The sequence below is a fragment of the Perca fluviatilis genome, chromosome 16, assembly GCF_010015445.1.
Source record: "Perca fluviatilis chromosome 16, GENO_Pfluv_1.0, whole genome shotgun sequence".
Classification (NCBI taxonomy): Eukaryota; Metazoa; Chordata; class Actinopteri; order Perciformes; family Percidae; genus Perca; species Perca fluviatilis.
In genome coordinates this window covers 26657389-26676504 of record NC_053127.1, presented here as the reverse complement: position 1 = coordinate 26676504, position 19116 = coordinate 26657389, and the positions used below count along the sequence as shown (strand labels likewise).

General features: G+C 40.2%; 1 protein-coding gene across 2 annotated transcripts; it reads right to left on the bottom strand.

Annotated features, from left to right (window-relative positions):
• Window positions 1-802: 802 nt before the first annotated feature.
• esrra (estrogen-related receptor alpha) lies at window positions 803-17147 on the bottom strand. 2 transcript variants are annotated; one of them, XM_039777587.1, is made up of 8 exons: window positions 16868-17147; window positions 15062-15168; window positions 9738-10121; window positions 8721-8837; window positions 8508-8621; window positions 7260-7427; window positions 5797-6066; window positions 803-4234 (listed from the first exon to the last, which is right to left on the bottom strand). In XM_039777587.1, the coding sequence occupies exons 3-8, from the start codon at window positions 10114-10116 to the stop codon at window positions 3981-3983; spliced, it is 1302 nt and encodes a 433-aa protein (XP_039633521.1). In that variant the 5' UTR covers window positions 10117-10121; window positions 15062-15168; window positions 16868-17147; the 3' UTR covers window positions 803-3980. The 2 variants fall into 2 exon arrangements, with proteins under 2 accessions (XP_039633521.1, XP_039633522.1); XM_039777588.1 differs by lacking the exons at window positions 15062-15168; window positions 16868-17147 and adding an exon at window positions 13972-14117.
• Window positions 17148-19116: the final 1969 nt, after the last annotated feature.

The following is a 19116-nucleotide window of genomic DNA, read 5'->3' as shown; positions in this document are numbered from 1 at the left end:
ACCCATTCAATAGCTATTGGCTAGGCGTCCATGCTTAAGCAAGGTAACGTAACCTGATTTGTTCAGGTCCTATCCCTTGACCAATCGGCTATTCTTACCTTAACTACTACCTTACTACTCAAATGCCTAACCCCATCAATCGACCACTATGGCGACGCCAAGTGGGTCTTGGCGTCGCCATAATGGGATTCGTAATTTTGCGAGCAGGATACCCAGGGCTCGGTTTACACCTATCGCCATTTCTAGCCACTGGGGGACCATAGGCAGGCTGGGGGAACTCATATTAATGTTAAAAAAAACTCATAAAGTGAAATTTTCATGCCATGGGACCTTTATGGGACATTAGGTTGACAGTTCTTCTATCTGTCCATCTATCTATTTATTAAATATAAAGCAAGGGAAACCAACATTGAGGTAGAGGAAGTTATTGTATTTGCTGCAGTAAAGGTAGGCCTAGGTATAGTTTCAATACCTTTGCTCAAGCACTCTTTGATAATCCTACACAGACTTGACAGTGTAATGTCGCAAAGGTTAAATCGTCCAATGATGTTTCACCAAAGTGAGATCTGCAGTCAAAGTTGCAAAAATGAATACAGCAACACATGGTGGCAACTTGTTTATAATAACAATATGGTCAGGTCGGCAATAAACTACTATACCACCCATGGATTGTTTTATTCTTGAGTATTAATTTATCATGCTCAGGGACTGCATGTGCAGTGTGTCCAGCATTTAAGTTTTGCACAAGTGTTGATGGACTGTCCCTCATCATCAAGAGTGTGTCCAAATGTGATATGTGCACTGCATTGTCAAAAATCATTTAATCATGAAGTTAACAAGTTTCAACAATAGTCTTCATCACACTACCCCCATCTAATACAAACAAACATGCATATATATACACACAGGGAGAGATGACACCAATGATATGTGGTGGTGGTGGTGGTGGTGTGTCCATTTATTACACAACACAAAGCACCTACAATAATCCACTCCCCGTTGCCTCAGAGAGTGGAAGATATCACTTTTTTCACAGTGATTTTTATGTGGACATGTTTAGACAAAGACATCAAACTTTTTTATCTAAATGAAAAAAAAAAGAAAAAAAAAAATCTACACAGAAATTCACAGCCAATATAACACGAAAAATAAAGCAGTGTCAACAAACAACAGTAAATTGAGTAAAAAATAGAATTTAATCATTTAAATAGTCTTTCAAAATACAAACATTGATTTGAACCTCTAAATAATATAACGTTTAGTAGCTATTCTTTATTATAACTGGAAATGTTAAATTTACACTGTGGCTATACAAGGAAATGTGAGGTTTGGTAATTTATTGTATTGCTCATTTATATTAATGCGCACATATTTAATAAAACTACAAATGACTGTATACTTTGAACAGTGACACTGCAAATGACCATGCCTTCACCCTAACCCACCGTACCTAAAACATATTTGTAAGCCAATGAAAAATCTACCATTGTGTAAATGACCGAGTTATATGAAGAAACTTTTAACAGCTCAATTCGACCCAGGCATCTATATTTATTTGTTTGACAGAGAACAGGAATATGTAAGCTGTAACTTATGAACACAAAACCAAACAGGTGAATCAGTGTCACATTTTGCCAGATATCCATCCCTGCTCCACCATGCTAGCGGTTGCTATTATAACATCTGTGTTACAGGTTGAACGGTTTAAAATTTGAACTGTCATAAATGACCTCCAGTGTTTTCGAGCTTCACCATTAATCCTGTGAAACCATAACAACTGCAGGCTTGCCCACCAGTGTGAGACACTTTGTACCATGGGGCATATTATATAGGGTTATGAGCCATATACACCTGACATTTATGAAAACCAAATTAATCATCTCAGGTGTTTTCGCAACTGCAGAGAAATTCAATAAACCCAATGTTCAAATTTAAGTTGACAAATCAAAAGATCAAGAATTACATTTGTCTGCACAGTTATTTGGCCATCTCGCTTACTCTGCCTCCTGAGGTAGCCCTCTGTAGCCTCAACATGTCGATAAATCTATGGAGCCATGTTAATTGATCCCTAAAATGACAATCAGCTTCAGAAAACACACAACTGCTTACATTAAAAAAAACAATTAGTATTTATAGTATTCTGAATGGAAAGCTTCATTTCGATACCAAACCCACTACAGTGTCACAATGTAAATAAAATACCCTTAAATCCTAGAAAGGAAAATGTATGAAAAAGCAAGTTTCAAGTCTTTACAAAGTTCAGAACACTGTAAGCTGCACAAATATAATTGTAATGGGCAATTTGTATCACATTTGCTGGCTTTATTATCTTACCCTATAAATTGCATCTTTCTGTTTATTTAAATGTACCTGTACATGGCTGAATGATTAATGGCCCTTTGGCCAATAAATATATCTGATTTTGACATCAGATACTGTAGATTTGCATCACATGTGAAGCTTACTATAATGATCGTTTCTATTGTAAGTATACAAACCTGCTGAGCAATGAGTAGGACTTTCAGGATGTTGCCAGACAAGGTTTCAACATCCAAAAGGAAGATGTTGCAAATGTAGCATTTCTTGCTGTCCTGAGCCCATTGCGGGCACTTACAAGTAAAAGTTCAACAGATGTACGTACCCCAAGGAGGGATCTCTCACTGAAAACAATAGAGATCTTTTATGCAACATTCTTCACGACTGCAGAAAATGCAGCAAAATCTCACCATCGCCTATCAATCATGTGGATTAGTGTTATAGGCCAGAAATCAAATAGGTCAGACCATTATTTTTGAACAGCACAGCTGCTAAAGTCGGAAATAGTGGGGAGAGCTAGTGGAGGAGGATAGTATAAAAAAGCAGATGAGGCATATGCATTTCTTTTCTAATCACTTTTGTTGCCACGCTTTAATGTTAAAGAGTCACGTTCTTCCCTGATCTCAGTGTAGCTCATTTTTTTGGACTGCACACGAACACTCACGCTTTCTTGGTATGGAAGCCAGGTTTTTTTGTGTGCCATTAGGATTTACATACAACAAATATTTTTACCTTCCAAGTAGAGCATTCCATGATCACACACTCTTCATTTGCACTTCTCCTGGACTACTAATCAATTGCACAACCTTTTATAAAGAATCTTGCAGCACCTACTATGCACATCAGTAGATCCCAACTCCAGGATTTTAACCCCCAACATGCTGGTGGTTTTCTCTCTTACCAGGTTTTTAAATCTAATCACCTGGCATCCCCAACACAAACCAGTCTCTTCTAGAAGCTAGCATTTCAAAAATCTGCACTTGGGGTCCTTAGAGTGGAGAACTACTGATATACACCCACACATCTATGTCTCACCATTTTATCCACATTTTCAATGTGACAGACAATAATCGAGTCATTATATTGCTTTTAACATATTGCAAGTAATTCCTATGAATTTGCCTACAACGGCACACTAAACTATAGTAAATACAAGCACTCCATGTGCATGTCAATCTGACCCTATACTGGACCCTCAAGTCTTTTGCCGGATATGTTATTATGGCTTTCATGAGTAGATGTTGCATTATTTATAACAGTTTAAAAGCCACATGTCTGCAGTCTATTCTTGGGTACCTAAATGTGGTTCTTCAGTGGTTATGCAACTGCAGATCAATGCTGTGATGGAACACACCTTGAAAATAGTTGAAACTGAGAAGTAGTCTGGCATTCATGTTAAATGTTTTCACTCTTGGATCTCGGAGCCTTTTACTGAAGTGTGGCAGTTACATCTGACTGTAAATTACCAATTCCCACTTAGGGACATGAATACATGAGATTTTTATTTTCTCATATTCTTTTCCTTTCTTCATATGAGAAAAAGGACCATTTCCTTCCTCCTCTAATAAAATCTTTCATTTCTCACAAACCACTCATCCACTCTTGAAGAGTGGATCTCTGTGGGTTCTTTCTCTGCATCCTATTCACTTCTGCTGCTCTCTGCTCTAGGGAGAGTCCATCATGGCTTCCAGCATCTCCAGGAATAGTTTGTGCATGGGTACACCACCACGGGTCTTGATGCTGTAGAAGGTAGTAAGAGCACGGCCTGCAGTCTGTCGGAGGAGAGGCAATGTTAAAAGGAGGCGTCCTGCCCGCTGGGGGTCGTCTGGGCGCTGCTGACATTCCAGCTCCAGCAGGGCCTGGTGGAGGAGGTCCCGCAGCTTCTGCACAGCCTCCATGTCCTCGATGTAAACAGAGTCTGACACAACAGCAGGGAGCACATGGTGAGGCACAGTGTAGGGCATTTACATTTTCTTAGCTTTTGTCACAGAAAAAAAAGCCTTTGTTGCCCAGTAACTTACCACAAATACAAAGTATTGGCTGCCTTTATAGAGCTCAACAGTGCGGTCCCGGAAGTGAAAATTCCATTAATTTTCTCCATAAGGATTGTGATTATTAACCATGAGGTCTAAACCATCCAAGGTAGACTACCACTGAAGTCTATGATAGTTTATGTACAAAGTGTTGTATCGTGTCACGGTTAATCTCGTAGTTGGTTGACTTGGTTCCAAAAACTCTTTATGTAAACATTTTCTTAAACACCAATGGAGCAATTAAATGCGGGGGAAAAAAAATCACTTTCGAAACCGGAGCCGTTCAAAAAGCTGGCGGTCACTGTTGAGCTCTATTTACAAAACAAACAGTGGATCTACAATGCAAGCAGGGCCTGCTATATGATCCACTGTTGACTGTAATCTTGTGTGAATCTCAAAGGGAAGACTGCATAAAGGCTATGAATGGCGACCTTGCAACAACTATTAGACTCTAGAATTTTCTACACTACACTGTATGTTTGTACAACGGTAGACCTGCTGCCAAATACATTTATGTTGCTGTAGTCATTGCCTAAGAACTGAAACAAAAAAAGAATTAACTGCACCTAACTGGCAATAAAAAAAGCTTTCTCCTCTTGTCAACTTTTTGGTCATTTTGGTGGCTGTGGTTTGTGGTGCTGTTGAACTGCATTGTGTTATGCTGAGATTATATCAATGAGGGTATGATACATATTAGAAACACCTCTCTCTACAATATACTCTGAATTGTAAAACACAATACAGTTTATTTACTGTTGTTATGATTTGATACAATAAATACATTGAATTGAATTTAGCAGCATCACAAACTGCAGCCTCCAAAATGAACACCTCTCTAAAACAGTTTCAGCAATAACTGAACATTAGAACTTGCATTAGTTTTAGCTATAAACTACCTAATAAAATGAGTGTAGTTTTACATGTACACTATACATATTCCACTTACTTATGTGCAGGGTATCCCAAGAAATTTGTCAGCAGAGGTGGTGAGCACTTCCCCCTTAAAAAGCCTTATGTTATATTTCATAAAATGTTTATTTCCCCTGACGTTAGCAGACACAATCTTAAGCTGCCTACACATGATGCGCGGCAAAAGCGCAAGGTTGGGCGCAGACAAAGAGGTAAAGCGCAGCACAGGAACGTTCTGGAATTTGTTGCTCTCATGGTTGCGCCTTGAAAAGGTCAGCCGCAACGAGGTCAAAGTTGAAATTATTTAAACTTTGAGCGCACGGCGGCAATTCCGAGCGGTGAGCGATGCAAGGGTTGCGCCTAGCTGGGCGCCACCGCTCTCCCTGTAGGAAAACAATGGAACGGCCAGCGCAGAGCGGTTTTACCACGGATCATGATTAGGCCGCTTTAATTTCAGGCAAGATGACTCCACTATAAAAGGGCTGCAGGAAACCCTGATTTGATCAATAATACCACTAGAGAACACAAGTATATGTACCTGAGTTAGTAAGTGCGATGGCTTTTAGCATGACAAATTCCTCCCGGTCCACGTTTAGTGACCTGAAACGGCGAGCAAGTTGACTAATTGCTGCATTCAGCTCTGTCAGTCCAGCGACACGTGACATCTCCTCATCAAGGACAAAATCCTCGGCGAACACCACCTCGTCCTCACAGCCAAGCGAGCGGTACGCTACACCCAGCACCAGCACCTCCAGCCACACTGACTGCAGCACAGACATCTGGTCTGCCAGGGACAGCGACAGGAAGCCTGCAGAGGAATAGACAGACAGAGAGAGAGAGGGGAGGAATTGAAATGAAGAGGAGGCAAACTGGCAATGGGTTCACGTTGCTGCTGTCAACAACGTAATCGATGAAAAACAATGATTTTGCACGTTACATTTTGCAAGTAAACTTTTATTTTGTCTTGTGTCAAAAAGTTCACCGGGAAAAGTATTAAGGGAAATTTCACAGTTCAAAGTGTTTTCACTGTTGATTTGTTTAACTGTTTAAGTTCAATAAATGCAACATCTTTCCAAAAGTCAATGAGTAATCATGTTAAATAATCGTGATTTCAATATTGAACTAAATAATTGACTTGTGATTATAATTTTTTCCATAATCGAGCAGCCCTACTACATACTCTAGCTAGCCGGTGACCCAACTCTAGCATGTAATGTTGTTAAAAGGAACACGCCGACTTATTGGGACTTTAGCTTGTTCACCGTATCCCCCAGAGTTAGATAAGTCCATAAATACCCTTCTCATCTCCGTGCGTGTCGTAACTCTGTCTGATGCACCCACCGCTAGCCTAGTTTAGCCTAGCCTACTGCTCCCAATAAGTGACAAAATAACGCCAACATTTTCCTATTTACACGTTGTGATTTGTATAGTCACAGCATTTACAAATAACAAGGTCACATGAGACACAGCCATCTTCTAAACGTATATATACTGGGAACTATATTCTCAGAAGGCGAAGCACTGCTACTTGGGCGGAGTGATATTACTCCAACTCCAGGCGAACTCTCTGCTCCTTACCACGGGGCTTCTCAGGAGCTGCGAGCAAATCACTCCGCCCGAGTAGCAGAAGTAGCAGTGCTTCGCCTTTCTGAGAATATAGTTCCCAGTTTGTATACAGTTAGAAGATGGCTGTGTTATTTGTACACCCTGTGACTATACAAATCACAACATGTAAATAGGAAAATGTTGGCGTTATTTTGTCACTTATTAGTAGAACTGTCAGCAGACATTTTGTTTTACCTACTGTAAATAAGGCTGTATCAATAAGGCTGTTCAGCCATCAGAATCAGGCTCACAAAGGCCATTTAGAATGGTCAATATTCCAGTTCTGACACAGCATGTTTCCTCCTGGCGAAATTAGATCATTACATCTCTTCCACTGCTGCCATGCTATCACTGACTCTCCTCCCCTATTTGATCCACTCTTGATGCATCTCTTACCAGGAATGTGTTTGGCCCAGCCAATGATGACGACCAGCTCCCGGTCAGCCAGGTCACAAAGGGTTGTGAGCGTGCGCTGGGCTGTGTCGGGCTGCAGAGGGTCAGGCATGGCAAATAACTTTTCTGGCTCTGCCACTAGAAGGTGGGACACAATGATGTTGGAGGAACCTATGTCACAAAATAGACACAAAACAACGGATTAATATGATGCACAGATAAAGATTGCTGCTTTACATTCATAGACACACTCATACCTAAAATATCAACTCGATCATAAACTAATTTATAAAATTTTGTTTTACACAACATGCTGCCCTATACAAGCGTTAACTGTACTAAATACCGCACTGTATTAATGCTGCATATTCCCATATCCCTATTTCACATATAGGCTTTAGACCTGCCAACTGACTTCTTATTAACATACACATATTCTTAATTCTATACAACGGAGAGTTTTTGCATTAAACTCCTCAAACGCCATATTTATGTGAATCAAGTGCTCCAAGTTAGTTCATCCAAATTTGTGCAAATCAGCAGAGAAAAAAAATAAGGACTTTCACTGAACTATTTTCTTGGCAGTAGAGGGCGCCGTTTTCTAATCAATTCCAATGGGTTTGAAGTGTTTCATATTTTGCTTCTATGCTTTCTCTGGCCACCTCATGATTTAACCACCAGTACGTTTCCCATTTTTGGGGGGGTTGATCACTCTGAGCTCTTTAAAAGAAAAAAAGAAAAAAACAGTTCAACTCTGAGCAGATGAGCTTTCTATCTCTAGTTCTGAATCTGAGGAGCCCAGCAGGGACCTCCCAACTGAACTGTTGCCATCTACCCCACGCTTAAATTTGTTTGTGATTACTGTGTTTTTAATTTCCTGGCCCTGGACGTTGCTGCTGTTGGTAGCAACATGTAGCTTTCCAGCACACAATCAATCGACAGTTGATAATGTGTTGCCTAGTGACAACCAGACGCCTTTCGCTGCACAAGAAAAGAAAGAAAAACCCATTCTCAGACGTTAACGAGAGCCCAATATCATATAGTCAATATGTGGGCTGAATGCACTTTTAAAGTTTGTCTTTTAGCTCTGGCTGATAGCTGCCATTTGATAGCTAAACCAAAACAAATGTTGTGGAACTGAACCACTTGTCATCTCATTTGCACAAATTGATTATTGTAGTAGTAGTACACTATGTTGCCTGTTGTAGAACAAAACAAACACTAATGACATGACAGGAATATAAATCCCACCTTTTTCACTCTCCTTTGTCAGTGGTAGAGGGGCACTCTGGTATGTTGCATTCTCCACTTCGGGGCGTCTTTTGTACTTCTGCCTTCCACCTCTGACCCTGTCAAGACGAACGCCTACATTGGGAAAACACAGAACAGACAAATACCATATTTACCCCTCAGGTGTAATATCAAAGACAGGCTACAGAGCTTCTGCACACCATGAACACTCACCCTCTTTCAGCATGCCTACTTTGAGGCACTTAGTGAAGCGGCATGCCTGACAAGCCTTTCTGCGCCTCTTGGTGATCTCACACTCATTCGATGCTGGACAGCTGTATTCAATGTTACCTTTATGAACGAACAGAAAATGTAAATTTACAGTTAAGAAGAAGATAAAGACATACACATGTGATGAAAACTTCTTCAATTTCTTAAATCTTTCTGATCTTTTAAACATGCAATCTTCTCAAGTTGGAAATCACACAGTGGTAACCTGCCCACCACATACAGTACAGTACAATAACTGCCACATGTTGTTCAAGGTTATGGTTTGACAGACCAGCATAAACCGGATGGGGTGGCTGTAGCGAGACATGTTAAAGAATAACATCATTAGTATGTGGTGTGGGTCCTTATTCTGCATTATTCAGGTCTTTTCCCCATTATGGAGACTGGAATGCCCCAAACTGTTCCAGGTTGGTACTGGAGCTATGATCCTTTGTTTATTTTATTGCCCGACACTCAAGCTATACCAGCCCTCATACAGGTATAACAAACATCCTGTTTCTCTCCAATACAATACATAGAATTTATGTAATGAGCACAAGTAACACTACAAGATATTTTCAAAACATGTGAAAAACTTCCTATTGACTGCGAGCAAATAAAATTAAAATTAAATATCTGTACTATTTACTATATCTTAATAGTTTTAACTAGTTTGAGTAATTGTGCTCTTATGGTTTCAAGTTAAATGAAAGCTTTCTGAGAACTAAAATACTGGCAGCGTGCAGCTGTATGTAGAAAATATAAATATTGCAAAAAAGCTGGATCATTTTCCTAAGGATATGATTTGCCAAGGAAGTTGATAGTGGTCAGTGTCATACAGATGGCTCCACATTTGACATGATTTAAATGCTCTAAATGTAAAACCTGTCAACTTGTTACTTTACATAAAAAAAAAAAAAACATTAACTGTTCACTGCTTTTTCTGCTATGGCAACATGTAAATTTCACCACCACACACACCTTGGATGGTTCTCTTGAAGAATGCTTTGCAGGCCTCACATGACGCCACGCCGTAGTGGTAACCTGAGGCCACATCCCCGCATACCAAACACAGCCTCTTCGGTAGCGTGCTCAGGGCGTACTTGCATCGCCCTGCTCCGTTTCCAGTGGAGCCCTCCTCTGCCCCATCCCCACCCTCGTCTTTGAAGTGGCAACGCAGAGCCGGTGTGTAGAGTGGCGGGGAGTAACGTTTAACGCCGTCTCCTCTGGTTCCTCCACCTCCACTTTGAGAGGAGTCTGAGGAGGCCCCGCCAGGGCTGATCCGACCTCCCCCACCTCCCTCTGGACTGCTCGGTTCTGCCTTTATGTAGACATCTGTCCGACGCTCCCTGGAAGACATGATGTCTAGAGGGGGAAAAAAATAAACAACAAAGTAAATAAAGGCATACAACCTTATCCCTCACATCTTTGTCTTTTAAATTACATTCATGTCAACTGGAGTAAAAGACCCAAATCTGACTTTTTGCTAACACATGGCACAGATCAGATTATGAACATGTAAAGTTAAACAGGCAAAAAGTACATGCAATCTAATATTTTCAGATTGTTGTTGAGTCTGGTCTCAATTTAAATAATCCTTTGGGAGTCAGATATCTTCTAATGAAATGTTTATCTAAGCACAGATTGGCCTTATCATAATCACTGCGATTCACTTGTCAAAGTGTCTAAAAGAGAGAGGGGAAAGTGCCATCATTGGCTACAGGACCCTACCATTGCCTAAGACGTGGTCTCCAAGCCTTTTCACCAACCATTACTGCTCATTACTGTTTGCACCTATGCCGTTAGTTTATCCATGTGGGATAGTTTGAGAGCAAACACAGGAATCTAAGGAAACAGCCAAAAAGCAAAATGGATACAGGCAAAACTTTGAACTGGGACTGAAGATCTGTAGTGTAAATGTTGCCTTAATCCAGTAGCAAAATAAATGTACCTTTGCATTTAGACCAAAGTCTAAAGACCAACTAACCTACACTAAACTGCCCCCAGTGACTACTAACCAAGTAACCCGTGGTTCATCACATTAAGATCATGGTCGGTTTTCGTTGCTAAAGCCATGGCCTGTAAAAAGCACCCAGATTTTGCTTTATCAGCATGCAAACATGACAAAAGGCCTGCTTGTTCCCTCTCATTCTTTAGCAGCACTTAGTTCCTGTGTTGTCTGTGTCTCAACACCTTAGATTCACCAAACCAGAACATTACATACCTAAAATAAAAAAAAAAACTATACAGTCCTCGAATCATCCCCACAGTGTTAAGTCTTTGTCTGTGACATTTCTAGACATTAAAATAGCCAAGGTGACTGGATGAAGGTCGCTATGCTCATAAACAGCAACGCTCTTCCCTATTCAGACACATAACTTATGTTTAACTTCAAGTAAGGCAGTAAGAGTACTGCGGCAACCTGCCTACCTGCCAAAGGTTCTTAATTTAATAACAGAAAGAGGCATGATTAATATATCACGCTTGCAATGAAATAAAATATGTTTACAAATCCAAATCCAAGCACACAGAAGGCTCAGGAGTCCAAAATGATAGTCAAATACACACATACATATATACACACACACACACACACACACACACACACACACACACACACACATATATAGATAGCGACCATAACTTCTTAAATGTTAGTAAACGATTGCAATTTCCTGATCCCGATCTCAATCTATCTCAAATGTCAATAAACATATACTCCCTAAAATACTTTAAACCCACATGTTCACTCTCACGCACTTACAGATTGCTCAGTTTTAGCTTAGTATCAAAGGTCAAGATTGCCACAAATGTGAAAATCAAACTGCAACAAGACAGAAAGGCTTTATTATTGAATTGGATTCAAAATGCTAAAAGGTATACTATGAGGGATGTAAGAAGTACATTATGACAATTAAAAGATATTTAATTTCTTAAATGAGTGTACAGTTATGACCTTACACAACCAAATGCAAAGCCAATACAGAGCAATGTGAATGGTTAGATTGCCAATTAGTTTTGTTTCATGCTTTTAAGTTGCGATTGAGATTCCAGTAACATAGTTCTAATGCCAAATGTCAGGGTTCTTTGTCAATCATACATTGCATCCATTATAAATAAGATAATTAGCCTAAAAACAGTCTGATTTCTTTGACATATAATGTAGTAACATCAAATGGGCCTTTGCGTCAGGTTGTTCCTTGCATTCAAATAAGCCAACAAACAACTGGGTGAATATGTGTGTGAGCCAAGGGACCACTGCTCTGCCCTGCCCAAATTATGGTAATAAATTCAGAATGTAGGTGTACCACTGCTGTAATAAGGGGACCCAGTCAGTATACTGTATAGCCAAACAAAGACTAATTGTTCATGTTTCATTAAACTGTCTGAAATTAGCAAATGATTATAGAAATTTAGATTTCACTGTTGTTAATTTGACAAGTAGTAGTTCAGGGATCAGAAAAAAAGGTTGAAAAGGGGACCAACAAAGGGGCATGAATTGTACTGTGTGCCAAGTGTCTCTGTGCATCAACTCATCAGTGGATCCATTAATGCAGAGGCTTACTCCAACGATTTTGCTCTTGTTCCAACTTAATAGATCACTGTGTGAGGACGATGTCTGCAGCCTAAATAGCCTCAATCCAGTTAAGGCCTGAAAGTAACTTGGGATTTTGTCATGTGTACATACTGCCAATACGCTGCTATTACCAACCAATTTTTCATTGTTTATCAGTTGGGCTGATAATCCAGTTGCAGCCTGTGCAAAGTGTCTGTTCAATTCTCTAATTTCTCACCCTGCCCACAATGACAACATTAGCATTAGTACTGGGTTACTGACCTAATTAAATGAAGGTATAGATGCTTGGCATAATTCATTAAATGGTAAATTTATTTACTTTATGGGATATAGTGTATAGACTAAGATTTGTTTTATTTATATGCAGTCTCTAAACAAATTAACTAGCACCCTGACTACAAAAATAGCAGTCAACAATGTGTATGTTAATGGCATATAATCAATAAGAGCTCAGTCCTGACCTGTGGTGTATGAATATGTTATATATTACTCATTTATAGAGATATAATGAACAAGCCTCTCCTGAGAACTTAACATCCAAATACACTTCACATCACGGTGTGCATTTATTGGACATGACTTAGAAAAACAAGATGTTCTGTGCTTTATTACATCAAAATAATACTAATAAGATACTGTCTTTTAACTTGTTCCTCTATACTTCAGTCGGGGCATGCACATGAAAATGGGATTTGAAGGTGATCAAAGTTGTTCAATGTAAGGTGTATAAGACCAAGACCCACTAAGACAAAAGAATAGGGAGGAGGCTCTCATTGCATTGATGCTATCATCCAGTTCCTGAATGTCAACTAGCAAACACAATTTCTCCAAATGTATGTGCTTTCCATATTCACAACACAGGGAAGTAGCTATGGCTTTTTAAATCCTGGGGTCAAGACACTGAGCCAGGAACTCACTACTTGGTCCAAATATCACTCAATGCAAACCAAGTATGAACATTATGCCTTTATCGTAATTATTGCTACAGCTGATAATGCAATCCTGTAGTAACGTTAGCTGGCAGTCGACACTTTCTTTGGAGTTTGCCCCCTCTGGACTTGATTGTAGCACTGTTTGGCAAGCAGCAAGGGAGTCACAGCAACATGCCTGTTTAAAGTTTAGCTTACTTAGGCTGAGTTTACAAGCTCAGTGAATGGGTCGGCCAATAACATAGTACATGAGTCCAGACAATCAACAATGTGACTGACTTTTGCTCAGACTTCAAGCAGACCAACAAGTACAACATGTGTACCGCAGGCCAGTTCGACATCTCCTTTGAGGAACATCGGTTTCCTTACAGAACATGTTCAAAAGCAAGCTATAAAAGCTTATGGTTACTATTCGTTTTATGAAAGCAGATTAAATAGCGCGAACAACCAGCTGAGGTTATCTTAAATGCTTATCTATTTCACTCACCATAGAAACGTGTCGTGTGTACTGTAAACTAATGCACCAGCATGTTTTGAGTAGCGTTAGCATTAGCTTCAAGAACAGCAAACACATTATGATGACTGCAGGTTAGCTACCCTTAGCTAACTAAGCTAAGGGTAGCTAGCGTTAATCCTGACAGACCAGCTCTCTCCTGCTGGGGCCGAGGTTTATTTTTGTCACTCTAACCCGGACTAGGCTGCATCTTACCTGATAGCGGAGACTAGTACAGAATTAAAGTCTCTCCGTGGTGTGATATCATGGCACAGGTTTGACAGAAAATCGGTTTCCAGACTGCGAGCGCCTGCTAGCTTTGTGTTGGATATGTGTGTGTGTGTGCGTGTGTGTGTGTGCGTGTGTGTTGAGATGGGCCGGGCTACAATCGGCTTTCTTTAACAGCTGGTAGATGATAATGGTTGGATATACTGTAGCTTAAACCCATTAGGTCAAAGAGCACTCTGGAAACGGTTATCATACATAAGCAGTTTTCATCATTATTTAACTGCTAAATGAGCTAAATGTTAGTAGAACTTTATTTTAACATAGACTTGAATGCCATATAAGAGAGGAAGAGGTGACTTTGGATAAATATGTTCAGTACTAATTGTAAACCTGATATAGGCCTATAATAAGCTGATTGACAAGGTCATAAATGAACTTACTACAAGTGTATTAGCTTTGAATACAAAGTATTGATACTACAAGTGTATTAGCTTTGAATACAAAGTCTTGACTCACTTTACCTGACAGAATACAAAAAAAGATTCCTAATGATGAATGACAGGCATTTGGCTTTATTTTGTGGCCCACATTTCGATTCTGCTCAAGAGACATTACTAAGCTTTTATATTTTTTTTCCCCCAGGCTGCAAGTACAGCATCCAAAAAACCTTTAAAGCTACGGCATCATTGGGCCCCTAAGACTGACACCTTGATTGCTCCTGTCTCCTCACACAGGATTTTTTGGAGGTTCTCACATTCACGATCATCTCTCCCCTCATTCGTTTATCCTTTTTGGGTTTGCAGCGCAATCACAGCCCACTCTTTCGACATGCCCTATGAGTTGCTTGATTGCAACAGAATGATATGCACTGTGCCATCACTGGCCACTTGTAAGCTTTTTGCTGCATTTCTCCCTCCACATCCCTCTTTTGGCAATGAGTATTTTCTTCAGAAGACATTAACATTGCCAGTTAAAAGTCCATCACAGCCACACAATAATGAACTTTACAAATAACAGACATACTCCTAGTTAAAGCATAGAATAATATTTCATAAAAGGTGATGTGAAAACACATTACCTGTTTGCTGAGCTGGAGTTTGAAGCCTATATATAGATCTGTGACTCCCAGTGGTAGCTCAGTGAAGTGCTATTGCTTTGGGTTGAAGTCTGCAGTTATCAGGACACCTGCAAAGTAGCAAAGGTTTGTTAGTGCCATCACAGAACTTAAAGCCAAGTCACGTTATTGGTCAGGTCAGTACAGTACATATTGTTAAGCCTCATAATAACCATGATATCTGAGAACTAGTTGTACATATTGGGTAATGAAAAGGCTCTTAACAGTGCCAATCTTCACATGTACCAGAGAACACCTCTATATTGGCAATAGTTTTGTTTCCTCTGTGGTAGTTCATGTGCATGGTCGTAGCACTAACTTTTGATTCCTAACATACATATTCCCCTGTATCCATCCAGAGTTCTGCACGCTGCACGAGTACCCTCCCCCGTGCGCTGCATGACACACTCCAAAGGTCACCGTCACAGGAATGCTTGAAGGACAGACAGAGTAAAGCCAACACCTTGTCCCTCACTTATACAAAGTCATAAGCTAAAGTTTGGTGATAACTCTCTGTAAATAATTAAAAAGACCGGTTTTAATTAAAAAACATTGCATGAAACATAATTTAAGTTTCTCTTTAAAGTGGAAAAAGGGCTCTGGTTTTGGACATTTTGAAGAGTATAGTATTATAGCCAAACAGCAACTTTAAACTTGAGCAACAAGACTGTAATATGTGGAAACAAACTGTGATGCTTTATTGATATTCTTTGGAACTGATCAGAACTTACCATCTTATTTTTTTTTTTAAAGTGACATTTCAAAAAAGACGATTCGTTTAAATTAAAAATGTAGATTAAGCTTATTCTTTGTTTGATTGGCATACACTCAAATAATTCCTTCCTTTGTACAAAATATTATCTCTGAAATACACTTTTTCTCCATAAATTCAAAGTCAAATGTCAAAGCACATAGACCATAGTCCTTCCTTCGCCTTAAAGGTTCAACGCTTTCTTATCATACTCTTGTTAGGGGGCATCGGCGATCTTTGTCCCTGATAACGCATCACTGTACATAAAACTCAGTTTGAGGGTTTCAAATGCGGCGCGCTGTGGAGACGGTGAGAACAGCACCCAGGGGTGACCTTGTCTGCTGATCTCGGACCGGTGAAAGGTTAATTGCCATAGTGGATTATGCTTTAAGATCAGTGACCTCAATCCCGGTCCATGCAGGCTCGGTGTAGTGCAGAGTTCAGTGTGTTAAAACAGAAGGAGGAATCACTCAGAGGGGTTCAAATGCATCAATAAATAAAAACTCAAGTGTGTACAGTTGGAGAAGTGCGGGGTGCTATCAGCCTATGTAGGAGGACTCGCATTTTGAGTGAGAACCTGCGGTGAGCCATACGAAAACATGTAGGCTATATGCGCTGCATCTTATTATTTAACCATGGAACCTGCATTCTTCATTTACTCAAGTGACCATGCATCCCATTTATTGAGACATGTTGGTGGGGGGAGGGGGGTTACCCGGTGAGCAGAGCGCTAGCCAGTGCCAGAATGTTTGAGCATTTATTTGCGTGTGAATTATGAGGAGGAAGATTGTACTGCGAATTATTACACAATGTAGCGTGCTAAATGTTTATTCGGCGGCTCGTGCCCACAACCCCAATAACGTGGCCACGCGAACTTAGCTCTGCCAGGCGATTCGAATCGTGCATGATGCACATCAGGCTGCCGTTAAGACAGCTGACATCTCCGCACACAGATTAATAATAGCCTGAAGACACTATGTGCTCTATCTCCGCAGAGTATGGTGAGTAAAGCTACTTACTGGGAAATGTAAAAACATCGCAGGCTTGATGTTTTTATCCGAAGTCAGTCAAGTCTTTGCGGCTGGCGAGTCCACAGTCGGTTTAACCGGGTTAACGGCGCAGTCCAAGCCTTGCAGGGTTTCTCACATCGCATCACTACGTTGCCGTATAATAAGGTGATAACAACAACCGGCGACACACTGCCTTATCCGGCTGTTCGGTTTCTGTACACTGGTGTTATAAATTCTCGTCTTCGTCTGCCACATTAAGGTTGTAGTTGGACATCGGCATCGAGACTTCAAGAAGGAACACCGAACGTCCGGTAAGAAAAAAAAACGTTCCACAATAAAACGTTGTCGACTCACATGATATTTTAACTTCGAGACAGACACCGTTTAAAAGCAATAAGCGAGGTCTGATATGATAAAGTTATCCTTTACTACCTGAATGTGCAACATTCTCCCAAGAATCCCTATCATTGGTAATATTACTAAAATGAACACAAATCATGATTTTATTTGAACAAGCTCAAACTAAGTGACTTCCGGTACCTATGGATGGTTCTTGCTAGCTTGACGCAGCTCAGTGACGTAGCCTCTATCCCGTGTCTTCCCCCCCCCCTCCCTCTGCCCAAATTGCGTCCGCTGTCTCCGTTACGTCCGTACTGTAGGCTACGCACCTTCCACCGGCGTCATCAGCATTATAATAAGGGCCTGCAACTCATGGGGAAAAAAATGACCCAGTCTACGTTAATCCTAATAGTCCAGGTATATTTATTTAAGATCCACTTCTTAAAGAGTGTTGATTTCAGTTGTGTCGTGCCACTTGATCTGTTCTTGCAGCAGCACACTTCCCCCACTGAAAATTAAAAAAAAATGTCGAATTTCCACAGGGACTTAAATACAATTCTATACGTTTAAATTTAGTTTTCTATTTGCCTTTTTGTAGCCTACATTTCCCACCCATGTAGTAGGCTATATTAACCTAAAATACGAACAACCTATAATAGCATAACATTTAGGCCTAATATTAGAATGGCTGGTATGAAGACATTTTATTTTATTTTTTTTAATTATGCCACATGCTTTAGGGGACTGTTGCAGAGAGAATCAAAGAATAGGATAGGCCTACATGTCCCTTGCAGCACACCTCTGTGGAAAATGTAGTCATGCTGTCGGTCTTGTGACACTAACCCGGCTCTCTCCACCACTACACTAGGCCTGGTTGGACAGGAGCCAAGGAAGTGGAGATCAGGAGAGCACTGCAATGGGATAAGAAGGGGAAATAATCAAGGGGTAGTAGTTTGGAAAGAAAAAAAACAGTAGCCTGCGATACAGTTTGCCAGATGCGTTATAAAAAAAAATAATATTCTCAAACATGTCTTAGATATGTGTATGCTAATGTTTAATGTAGCCGATAACAACAATTCAATGATTTTTCTGTCAAACTTGGTAGCCTGCTGCTTCTCAAAATAGGCTGCCCCCTGCTCTCCAGCATGCCTGGTAACAGCTGGCACAGACAGGAGGGAAGTTGTCACGGAAGAGTTGACAACCTTGTCCCCTAATTAAAATAAATTATATTAACAAAAACGAAATAGTAGCCTATAGCAGCCCACGGTGTAGACTTTGGACAAGTGAGTATTTCCCCAATGAGCCCGGCAGCATTACCTCTCTAATTATAGACCAATACACGTTAGTCTAGCCTGTTTAAACCAATAAGCGATGCAGCCACACTCTTGTCACAGAGGTGCAGGACAACAGTGGGCATGCGTTTTGATGTGGTCATGTTTGCAGTTGGCTCTGGGCACGAGACAGGCTTTTCCAAGTGGTGCGCGTGCATGAGAGGAAAAACTGACGGCAGTGTCATTGCGACCTTGAAGCAAGGTGATTGAGTCTGTGCTGCAGACACTGCAATTCTGCAGACACTGCATCCTCATACTGCTGCAGAGTCTGCATCACCCTCTTATCATGCTATATTCATTAGATTCACTCAAAAAGCGGAACATTGGATTTGCCAGAAAATCTTTATGGTTTTTTTTGGGATACTTTTATTGCAACTCTCTCTCTCTCTCTCTCTCTCTCTCTATATATATATATATATATATATATATATATATATATATATATTCATATGCAATCCACCCAGTGGTAATAATAATAATAATAACAATAAAAGGCAACAACAACAAAAGCAAGGTAACTAAATAACTAAAGGAAAAATTAAAATCAAAAGAGAGAATGAAAATAACAAATAAAAAAGCATAAACGTA

What these genes read in the sequence shown, in the direction of transcription:
- esrra (XM_039777587.1), bottom strand. Translation starts at nt 10,116, where the DNA reads ATGTCTTCCAGGGAGCGTCGGACAGATGTCTACATAAAGGCAGAACCG. An exon ending in AGTAGGCATGCTGAAAGAGG is followed by an intron (nt 8,622 to 8,720) that starts GTGAGTGTTCAT and finishes TTCCCAATGTAG; the next exon opens with GCGTTCGTCTTGACAGGGTC. An exon ending in CTGGGCCAAACACATTCCTG is followed by an intron (nt 6,067 to 7,259) that starts GTAAGAGATGCA and finishes ATTCCTCTGCAG; the next exon opens with GCTTCCTGTCGCTGTCCCTG.